Raw genomic sequence first — 11,966 nt, 5'->3', positions numbered from 1 at the left:
CTGAGGAGATGGAGAGCACAAGAAAATGAAATTCAAAAAAAATTCGAAACCCCGTAGGGGGGAATCCAAAAACCTGGATCCAAGGAGATCATAAGAAAAAAAAATTCGAGGCGCGGGGGCGATCCGGACGACGCTGCAGAAGGCGCAGCAGAAGGCGCGGGCGGGGGTCGCGAAGGGCGCGGGCGGTCGCGCGGGCGGGCGCGCGGGCGGGCGGGCGCGCGGGCGGGCGCGCGGGCGGGGCGCGCGACGCGACGGCGGGGTCGCGAAGGGGGGTCGTGGGCGGGGGTATTGGTTGGGGGGTCAAGGGTGAGGTAGTCTCGAGGGCGAGGTCATGGTCAAAACCGGAAGTAACACCTAGGTGTGAAAAGGTGACCCTCCAGCTGCTGGTCCTAGACCGGAAGGGTGCGCTCAGTGGAAGGCCTAAACCGGAAGGGTGCGCTCAGTGGAAGGCCCAAACCGGAAGGGTGCGCTCAGTGGAAGGCCCAAACCGGAAGGGTGCGCTCAGTGGAAAAATCCACTACTTATATATATATATATATGTATGTATATATATATATATATATATATATATATATATATATATATATATATATATATATATATATAGGGAGGCACCACCTCTATAGCTGGAAAGGGCACCTTCATCCTCAGAGAAGACAATAAACGTACCTCAGGGAAAACTCAAGGTTCTCCTCGGAGCTGTTTGAATATTTTCTTCTCCTACCACCCCCTATATATTTTATATTTTATGTGAACATTTATTAATAAACAGAATACATTTACAGAAAAAACAAACTTGAATACAATGGCACAATGTATCAAAGATCCTGAATTTCTTCCAGCTCCTCCGAGGCTGAATGCGAGCCAAGTATGCAGCAAGCATTTCCCCTCTGGATGGCTATGCTGAGGCGCTGGAACATGAAAGCTGCTGCCCTTGCGTCCCTGGTGGTGTCGATGAGTCTGGAACCCAATTCTTTAAGGAAATGTGTGGCATTTTTTCCCCATGATCCCAAGGTCTCTGATCCCACTGGGACAAATTGATACTGTTGGCTTATGTCCCTGTACTTGCTGATCTTGTACTCCTCCCTGTGGTCAGCAGCTCCTCCCTGTCGCCCCACACTGTGATGATATAGGTGTCAGCTGTGATGGATATAGGTGTCAGCCAGTGTGGACACACAGGTATAGTCCCATGCTAAGAGCTTGCCATTCTTCCAAGGATAGATGGTGATCCCGTCGGGGCGGTTTGCTGAGTTGTGGGTATTGTTGGCTGCTAGTGATCAGGGCTCCCTCTCGGCTGGGCATCCAACTGTAGCAAGGGCTCTCTCAATGATGTCGTTGACCTCATTGTGTCTTGCATGCCAGCATGTAGACCCAGTCTACAATGTAGACCGGGTCTACATTGTAGACCGTATTGGTCTGCTTGCGCTTCGCCGCAAATACACGTATATTCTGTGTGAATTGGGGCAGCAAGGCGCAGAGCCACTGCAATACGGAGGGTCTTAAGGTCGAGTCGCATTCCCATTGCCGATATGGGAACTGTTTGGAGGAAGTCCCCGGAGTGATGTGCACTCACAGCCTGGAGACGGGCAATCTCCCTATCTGATGTTGCAGCCCTGAGCATGTTGGCAAGCATCTTTTCAGCGATCGGGCCATCCCAGCTTGGCTGTGAGCCAGTGCTGCACTAGGGTTTGGTGCTGGAGCAGCAAGAGTCTCCCATTCAGTGATGGCACTGGCATAGCTAGGGTCTTCTATTCCTGCTGAGTCGCTGAGGGTATCAGGAAGAATTTGTCTTATCAACTCGTTTGATGCTATGGAAGAGGATAGGAAAGCTGGTAGAGCAATCTGGGAGGATCTGCGTACTCCTAGCCCTCCAAGCCTGACCGGAAGTGAGGCTTGGAACCACTGTCCATCTTCAAGGGAAAGATTCAATACACTCTCTAGCATGGTCTTTATATATATATATATATATATATATATATATATATATATATATATATATATATATATATATATATATATATATATATATATATAGAAATATTTTATTACATAATATGGTACAGAAGATCCAAGAGATACACTATTGATATAAAGGTGGCACATACGGTACATGTTGTTACGTGTGTATCACCGATTATATGGCGAAAATCTCATCCAGCTCCTCAGAGCTGGGGCGTGTGCCCAAAATACAGCAGGCATTACCCCTTTGAACAGCCGCACTGAGCCGCTGGAACAGAAAACTAGCTGCCCTGGGATCCCTAGTTACCCTGATGAGTCTTTTTCCCAGCTCCTTAAGGAATTTAGATGCACTCTTTCCCCATGAGCCAAGGGTCTCTGAGCCTATGGGAACAAACATATAATGATGGGCAAGTTCTCCATATTTTCTAGACTTTTGGGACTCCCTGAAGCTGGCAGCTGCCCCTCCTTCCTCCCTGGTGTATTGGAGATAGGTATCAGCCAAGGTAGATGCACATGTATAGTCCCACACCACCTGCTTCCCATCTGTCCAGGCATATATATATATATATATATATATATATATATATATATATATATATATATATATATATATATATATATATATATATATATATATATATATATATATATATATATATATATATATATATATATATATATATATATATATATATATATATATATATATATATATATATATCGAACCGTAATGAACCTTAGTGTGTTGTCCATGTCCATGTCCATGTCGAACCGTAATACCTCCCATTCCCCAGGGTTTGTATGACCCCCTACAGGTTTAGTGTTTTCCCCCTGAATAATATAATACGTGCCCTCAGAACCGTTGCAAATGTGTATTTTATTGCCTGTAAAATTATTTAATTTCCTGAATAATGCTGAAGGTTAATATTAAGAGAAGTAAGTAATACAGAAAAGTTAGTGTAGGATGATAAAATTATTGTATGAATTTTGTCACTAACAGTTATGGACGGTTTGGGATAATTAATGTATTACATGCTTATCTGAATAACAATGAAAGTCATTATAATAATTGATTTTAATAAAACAGAAAACATGAAGATAATCTTAGGAGGCTGGATAAACTAGCGTATATAAAAGTCTTCAGGTGAATTTCTCTTGTTGCAGTTCTGGAAGTGGTAGTGGTAGCAGCATTGGTGGGGACTAGCATGGGAGACCCTACTTCCACCTTCCTGATGGTGGCACAGGACGTGAAGCCCCCTAACCTTTCCGCTATTATCACTACACCTGCTGGTTGTAGTCTCGCCTGTTATGCCGCCGGCGCCCACCAATGTCTCGGCTTCCTCTGGCGCTCCCTCTCCACAGCCTCAGTCAGTATTTTTCTATATTTTATACATTTCAAATTACAGGCTAAGAGCTGTTATCATACCTCCGTTCATTTTAAGGCCCAGCCATATTTAAGTTATACTATCCTGCCCCGTTCAGGGCAGCAGATATCAGAGTTGGAATAGATAGTGATCATTCACGACCCACACTGAGCCAATAAAGCACTATATTGCTGGGAACCCTTCGAAGTCTTAATATGTACTCATTGGAGCGCAGGTGAGAGATACATATTACAGTAGTCCCTCGCTTTTTGTAGTTCTCGGCAATCGTAAATTTCGCCAATCATAGGGGTATTTTCGTAAAAACATGGACTCGCTTTTCATAGGTTGACTCGCGAGTCGTAGTTCGTCGGGGACATGTACCCACAGCATGAGCCGTGGCAGCAGCCTGTCTGGCATTGTTTAACAGTGAGCGAAGGTCCCCTCAGGTGCTCCAGCAAAATATTTCATAATATTCCATTTATTTTAGTGCTTGCAAGTACTAAATAAGCCACCATGGCTCCAAAGAAAGCTCCTAGTGCCAAGCCTGTGGTAAAGAAGGTGAGAAATACGATTGAACTTAAGAAAACCATCATTGAACAACATGGAAGTGGTAAAAGTGTGGCCGAACTGTCCAGGATGTATAAGAAACCCTACACAACCTTATGTTCCATAGTGGCCAAGAAAAAGGAAATCAAGGTCGCTGTTGTTGCAAAGGGGGTAACTATGCTGACAAAAATGAGATGACCAGTACTCGAAGAGGTTGAGAAGTTATTATTGGTGTGGATAAATGAAAAACAATTAGCAGGAGATACTCTTATGACTTCGATTATTTGTGAAAAGGCTAGGCAGTTGCATGACGATTTAGTAAAGAAATTGCCTGCAACTAGTGATGTGAGTGAATTTAAGGCCAGCAAAGGCTGGTTTGAAAGATTTAAGAACTGTACTGGCATACACAGTGTGGTAAGGCATGGTGAGGCTGCCAGTTCGGACCACAAGGCAGCTGAAAAATATGTGCATGAATTCCAGGAGTACATAGAGGCTGAAGGACTGAAACCTGAGCAAGTGTTCAATTGTGACGAAACAGGCCTCTTTTGGAAGAAAATGCCAAAGGGGACCTTCATTACACAAGAGGAAAAGGCAATGCCAGGACACAAGCCTATGAAAGACAGGCTGACGCTAATGTTCTGTGCTAATGCTAGTGGGGATTTCAAAGTGAAGCCATTACTAGTGTACCATTCTGAAAATCCCAGAGTGTTCAGGAAAAACAATGTTATGAAGAGTAAAGTGTGTGTTTTGGAAATCTAATAGTAAGGCATGGGTCACGAGGGAAATTTTCGTCGAGTGGTTCAATGAAGTGTTTGGCCCTAGTGTGAAGAATTACCTCCTGGAAAAGAAATTGGATCTCAAGTGCCTGCTAGTAATGGACAATGCACCTGCTCATCCTCCAAACTTGGATGACCTAATTTTCGAAGAGTTTGGGTTCATCACAGTAAAGTTCTTGCCCCTAAATACCACTCCTCTCCTCCAGCCCATGGACCAGCAGGTCATTGCAAACTTTAAAAAAACTCTACACAAAAGCAATGTTTCACAGGTGCTTGACTGTGACCACAGACACTCACTTGACCCTAAGGGAATTTTGGAGAGAACACTTCAGCATCCTCCATTGCATAACCCTTATAGGTATGGCTTGGGAGGGAGTGACTACCAGGACTTTGAACTCTGTCTGGAGAAAATTGTGGCCAGATTGTGTCGACAAGAGGGATTATGAAGGGTTTGGGGCTGACCCTGATGAGCCAATGTCTGTTGTAAAATCAATTGTGGCACTGGGGAGTTCCATGGGGTTGGATGTGAGTTTGGAGGATGTGGAAGAATTGGTGGAATACCACAACGAAGAGCTCACCACTGAGGAGCTGCAAGAGCTTCAGCAGGAAGAGCAACACATCGCAGCTCAGAATCTTGCTGCAGAGGAGGAGGAAGAGAGATGGAAGAAGGTGCCTTCTTCAGAAATTAAAGAGATTTTTACTATGTGGGGTAAGATGGAAAGATTTATGGAGAAACATCACCCTAACAAGGTTGTTGCAAGCCATGTTGGCAACATGTACAGTGACAAAGTCTTGGGCCATTTTAGGGAAGTGTTAAAGAGACGCCAGAAACAGAGCTCTCTCCATAGTTATTTTGCGAGACAGGACTCCAGTGACTCTCAAGATGGTCCTAGTGGCATTAAGAAACAGAGAAGAGAAGCAACCCCAGAAAAGCAATTGGCACCTGAGGTGTTGCTGGAAGGGGATTCCCCTTCCAAACTATAAACAACCCACTCTCTCTCCTCCTCCAGTCTCCCATACACTAAGAAGAATCTCCAATAAAGGTAAGTGTTATGCTGTTAATGTTTCATTCATCATTTCCCATTGTATTGTTTATGTACTACATGTATATTTCATGTAAAAATTTTTTTTGTTTTAATACTTCTGGGTGTCAGGAACGGATTAATTGTATTTACATTATTTCTTATGGGGAAAATTGATTCGCAAATCGTAAATTTCGTTTATAGTAGCTCCTCCAGGAACGGATTAATTATGAAAAACGAGGGACCACTGTATATATGTGGAAAGTACTTGAGAGCCAGGGCTCAAATCTGCACACTGCCATAACAATATACTCGAGTGAGAGATAAGGGAGGAAATGCAAAATAACCCCAGGAAAGAGTAGGAGCTCCGTGGGCAGATCAATAGTGTATCAACATCAGTGGTCTCTGGCTATTTAGCATCTCATCAGAAACACTGTTAGGACGAAGTGTTGAAGTATTCAAGAGGAAACCGGACAAGTATCTCCACTAGGTGCCAGATCAACCAGGCTGTGATTGATGTGTGGGCCGGCGGGTCGCCAGCAGCAACAGCCTGGTTAACCAAGCAAGCACCAGACAAGCCTGGCTCCGAGAGTAGAAAAGCTATAGGAACTCATCAATGATACGTCAAAGGTTTACAAAAGGTGCTCCCAAGCTTGCGATGTACAGCAGCTGAGTAACTAATAGGTACGTTTACTACAGGATGAACCAGGAGTAGCAGGATTAAGGAGACTTGGCCATGCATAATGCCCAGCCCAAGAATCAATCCAGGCCCACCCCCTCAAGGGAGGTTCCTTGACGCTGGTGAGGGGCTTTTGATCTAGGGAATTGGACCTGTGCTCCAGTTCCCTGAATTGAGCATGAATACCTTTCATCCCCCCTCCCCCCACTTGCATAATTTAACCATAAAAATATATTACCAACTTTTTTTAATATATGCAGTGGTTGCACACAATTGTGATAATGGGCATAGTCATAATCAGGGAATAAATAATGTAATTTAATTCTGGGTAACCTAACCAAGTTATTTTCGTAGGAAGTGTAGCGTACATGTTATGCTGCCCCGACAGCGGGGGGATGTTAACTTGATAAATTGAAGGTCATTTGGTTCAAGGAAATCCTTTTACAAGATAAGGTACGTTGTACATTAGAGACAGTATTGTGTTTTGCAGATGCTAAGATACAGTCAAACTTTACAATCCACCTAACAAAATAATTTAATATAACGTAACTTTGCCATCGGTCTTTACACTGCATCTATTATTCGCCTCTGACGCCGCACGTGCCTAAGAAATAACTTTATGGTGTACATAGCAGAAACCAGAATGCAATGAATGTTAACGTGTCTTGTTCACATTCACACAGGACATACGTGAGAATGGCTGTCTCGATGGAACAGTGGCATGTGTCGGAGCCAGAGAAGGTCGGTGCAGTCTTCTGGAGTGTGTGCCTGACCCCTCTACCCTGGTGCCCTTCCCAGGTGCCCAGCTCTTCTTACTGAGAGGACAGAAACCCCCTCCTTATGGTTCCATCAGAGGTTTGTGCTGGCTCCTGCAGAAGTTCGGGTTGATATTGGTGCTTTGAGATTCAGTATCGTTTTACAAGATTTACAAGAAAATTGGCCACTATCAGGTAACCTTACCTGTTGTGTGTATTGTAATACACACTGGGAAGCAAATCTAAATTATTGAAGAGTACATACGGTCGAGGACAAGGTAGCATCTCATTCAGCTTGTGCATCGTATTTTCTGTTGCCCAGTCACTAGATTCTTCCCTCTCCTTCCCAAGTTGGACATTTACAGATGTCCATCATCTTCACTTATAACGTTTAATTGTCTGCTAATATTACTAACGGACATTGTTCTTTTCGCCGGTTAATCTTCCCGTACCTTCATCTTCCCGTACCTTCATCTTCCCGTACCTTCATCTTCCCGTACCTTCATCTTCCCGTACCTTTATCTTTGTTTTCTCTTGACCTTCACATTTTGTACACATTTATTAAAATTTAGTGATATTTCTGGGTGTTTAATACATTTTCTTTATCAGAATATTAATTCATACACTATTACAATGATTCCACTTTACTTAATTAACGTATTACATTATATATTCAAATTTTATTGATGTTGGTTTCCTGTGACATTATCTTTTAAAAGTCACATTAACTTTTTTTCTTCTTTCCTAATGTTGTTGCTTTATTTTAGCACCTGCCAGCTACACGATGGCGTGCACATTCGCGTACAGAGTATTTAACAACGTTAAACTGCGTTACGAAGAGGCAGAGCGTCGCTGTGCACAAGATGGTGCACAGCTCATAGCTATCAAGGTGGGTTGTTACCTGTTTGTGGCTACAGAAGCAGATTTATTTTCAAAGTGATCTCTTTTCGGTGTTCATTTTATCATAGAGTTTTTAAAACGCAGTATCTGTAGCATAGACACATATGATATAAATATAAAATATCGACACGATGGTTAGAGACAAATACAGTATTATGTGGGTCTTTATTGACATCGTTTCGCCCACCCAAGGGGCTAAAATTTATCAAGTCGCAAACATATCTGTATTTGTCTTTCTTTTTTCACAGTGGCTGTAACACTTGCTGCCTCGTCTGTATTCCATTCCAGTTTTCTACCACTCCAAAGAATGTTCTAGCATCCTTTCGACAGTTATACTTTTGGAATATTACATTGTGGAGGATATGAAAGTCAATCAGGGAAGTGGAAGGTACAACCAATCTCGATAAGACACAATTAGGTATCATTATTCCGAAATATTTCACCTTTACAGTAAGTGAAACCAGTTTAATTGATCAGGAATCCTCTAACTCCAAGGTAAATTCCCTCTCAAGGGAACGTGGCTATGGTTACATCCGAGAATTTCTCAGAAAGTGGTGCACCACATCCAAGAGGGCTTTAGCCATCCCAGAGACAAATGCTATTTTTTTTTTCAATTAATGGTTAATTTTCACTGTCAACAACATCTTGGAATCATGCGTCTAATTCATCATCTGGCCCATGTTAGACAGGTCCAACTCCTACCCACTCGTGTACCTGTCCTATCTATTTTTAAAGCTATTCAAAGCTTTCGTTTCAGTGACGCTACTCGCCAGTTTGTTGCCAAAAAAGTGTTTTTCTATATTTTTTCTAAACCTAAATTTGTCCATCTTGAACCCATTTCTGCGAATCTTGCCGTAATTATATGTTTTCAGCACGTTATTATTATTCCCTTTATTCCTGTTTTCCATTGAAACACTTCAGATATATCCTCTCTAATTTTACGCCTTTCCAGAGAGTATAAATTCAGTGTCCTCAGTCTATCTCAGGAAAATTTTGATACATGAGACCAAATTCGTCATCCTTCTCTATATGTTTTCTAGCATATTTATGTCCATTCTGTAATGTGGAGATCATAACTGAGCAGCATAATGTAAATATGGCCTAACTAAAGCTAAAGTTGAAGTCTAACCATGGGGCTTCTATTGTTTATACTTCTTGATATAAAGCTAGAAACCCATTACATACACTGCTCCACCACACCTCCCTTATCCCACCACTTATTAATTCTGTTATGGTCACAGAGTGAGGAGCAACAACTAGTGGTACTGAAGAGCATACAGAGGGAGGCTTACTGGATTGGTCTGACTGACCGACACAAAGAAGGCGACTGGCTACTCTCTGATGGTGAGTTCCACAACCTACTCTTCCATTCCCTTTCTATCTTAAATTTTAGAGGAGAAGAAAAAGAGTGCGTTTTATGGTCTGAGATAAAGATAGATTTTTCAGGTATTGTATGTTACTGTGTATCACGCAGGTCTAATGCGTTTTTATGAATATAATAGTTCCGTTGGTGTGAGAATGTATGTACTGGTGTATGCGTGAAGCTGTTTGCCTACATGTATAATACTGATGTATTTAAATATGCAGAAATAAGCAACATAAGAGGCCATGCGCTTGCTTATTTCAAATCTTACTTACTAATAGGTATCAGTATGTTACCATTAAAGACACAGCATCAACAACACGGCCACTTGATACTGGAGTTCCGCAGGGAAGTGTCCTTGGTCCCCTGCTCTTCTTCATATACATCAATGATCTTCCAAACGTATCCCAACACCTGAAACCCATTCTCTTTGCTGACGACACGACTTATGTCATCTCTCACCCTAATCTTGCCACCCTCAACACCATTGTTAACGAGGAGCTGATCAAAATATCGACTTGGATGACAGCCAATAAACTTACGCTTAACACTGACAAAACCTACTATATTATGTTTGGTAGCAGAGCAGGAGATGCACAAATTAACATTAAGATCGACAACACTCTAATTACCAGACATAATGAGGGCAAATTCCTAGGCCTATACCTTGACAACAACCTGAATTTCAGCACCCATATCCAACACATAACCAAAAAAGTATCCAAAACAGTTGGGATCCTCTCCAAGATACGATACTACGTGCCGCAAAATGCCCTTCTCACACTATACCACTCATTTATCCATACCTCACCTATGCTATTTGTGCTTGGGGATCAACTGCAGCAACACACCTAAAGCCAATAATAACCCAACAAAAAGCTGCAGTAAGAATAATCACTAAATCCCATCCCTGGCAACACACCCCCCCACTCTTCATAGATCTAAACTTACTCCCTGTTCAGTACATCCACACTTACTACTGTGCAATCTACATCTACAGGACCTTAAACTCCAATATCAACCTTGACCTAAAACGCTTTCTTGATAGTTGTGACAGAACCCACAGGCATAACACCAGACACAAACATCTCTACGACATTCCCCGTGTCCGACTAAACCTTTACAAAAATTCAATGTATGTCAAAGGCCCTAAAATCTGGAACACCCTACCTGAGAACTCTAGAACTGCAGACACATTCATCACCTTCAAAACTACCATTAGAAAACATCTTATCTCCCTGATACACCCCATCAACTAACTACACGAATACCACCTGGTGGTTCACACTTACACTCACTCATCCATTTGACCATAAACAGAAATATTAATCTCAATCTTAAAATAATGAATCCTATGATACTCCAATACTGAAACTATGTACTGTGCCAAAACAAAAGCATTCACATTGCTAAACTCACAAACTAGTATTTAGTCACTTAGCCATAATACCAACTTACCTCATAATTTGTAATGTTTTAAAATAAAGAATTAAACTAAGTCTGCCCGAAATGCCTAGCCATGCTAGGCGTTCTAGTGGTACACTCTGTAATCATTATTTAACTACATGTAAACCACACAACAACCAAATTCTGTAAATTCAACATTGTAATCTTTATAGAGAATAAACTTTGAATACTGTTAACCTCCACAGGAAGCCGGCCTAGCTACTTTAAGTGGGACAAGGGACAGCCCAACAACTACAAGAAATATGACCATGACCAAGATTGTGTTATGCTCTTCCAGGGAGCTTGGAACGATAACCAGTGTAACCAGCAACTTTCCTTCATTTGTCAAATTCCCTTCCTCGAGCTCTGAGGTGACTTCATCATGCTATCAGCTAATATTTTTCAGTATGTGCTCACAAATACGTATTAGTTTTCGCTTGTACTTCGCTTTCACAGCTACACATAAAAACGCGCATTGTTTAATCATGAATGTTTTGGAACAAATTAAGAAGACTTTGTAAAGTAAAAGGACACAAGTGCAACTAATGTGACATTTATTGTGGCAACGTTTCGCTCTCCAGGAGCTTGATAAAGCTTGATAAAGCTTTGATAAAGCTCCTAGAGAGCGAAACGTTGCCACAATAAATGTCACATTAGTTGCACTTGTGTCCTTTTACTTTACATATTGTCGGTAATTCTACCAACTTTATTACAATAAGAAGACTTTGTTGGTACTTTAGTGGGAGAACATGAGAAGTACATCTAGGCCGAGATCGAGTCCAAACTAAAACTGAGACATCTCAGAGCTAGTATACTATACATACTTGTAGATATAGATCAAATGGAAAAGTAACCATAACACATTTACACTGAAAACATTTGATATAAGGGTATATGATACTAACAAGTAATAGAGAAAGAGACAAATTGCACTCATTAGGATCATTTGAAGTAACCAAAGGTCCCAGGACCGAAACGTTTCCCATAAACATTCTCTAGTGATTGTATTTTGTCTTTCTCAACTACAGAAAAATTTGCCGAAGTGATTTCTGTTTTTACGTACAGAATTTTATTCATATACCCAGAAGCTGACACTATTACCCACCAGTTTTTTGTTAGTACAATATTGCTTATTAGCTGATAACACATGTAAATA

At 41.6% G+C, this 11,966-nt stretch overlaps 1 protein-coding gene across 2 annotated transcripts in view; it reads left to right on the top strand.

Moving 5' to 3' along the window:
* LOC128686927 (collectin-12-like) overlaps positions 1 to 11,388 on the top strand; it is a 32,533-nt gene extending 21,145 nt beyond the window's left edge. The window contains exons 2-6 of one of the 2 annotated variants that reach the window (XM_070082595.1): positions 3,124 to 3,326; positions 7,030 to 7,201; positions 7,869 to 7,990; positions 9,243 to 9,345; positions 11,017 to 11,388. In XM_070082595.1, the coding sequence (XP_069938696.1) occupies positions 3,124 to 3,326; positions 7,030 to 7,201; positions 7,869 to 7,990; positions 9,243 to 9,345; positions 11,017 to 11,180 (764 nt within the window). In that variant the 3' untranslated portion in view covers positions 11,181 to 11,388. The remainder of the gene's footprint in view (positions 1 to 3,123; positions 3,327 to 7,029; positions 7,202 to 7,868; positions 7,991 to 9,242; positions 9,346 to 11,016) is intronic. The other variant, XM_070082594.1, reaches the window with a different exon arrangement.
* Positions 11,389 to 11,966: the final 578 nt, after the last annotated feature.

The sequence above is a fragment of the Cherax quadricarinatus genome, chromosome 7 (assembly GCF_038502225.1).
Source record: "Cherax quadricarinatus isolate ZL_2023a chromosome 7, ASM3850222v1, whole genome shotgun sequence".
Lineage (NCBI taxonomy): Eukaryota > Metazoa > Arthropoda > Malacostraca > Decapoda > Parastacidae > Cherax > Cherax quadricarinatus.
The sequence above is the reverse complement of the archived record's forward strand: the minus strand, read 5'-3'. Positions and strand labels throughout refer to the sequence as shown.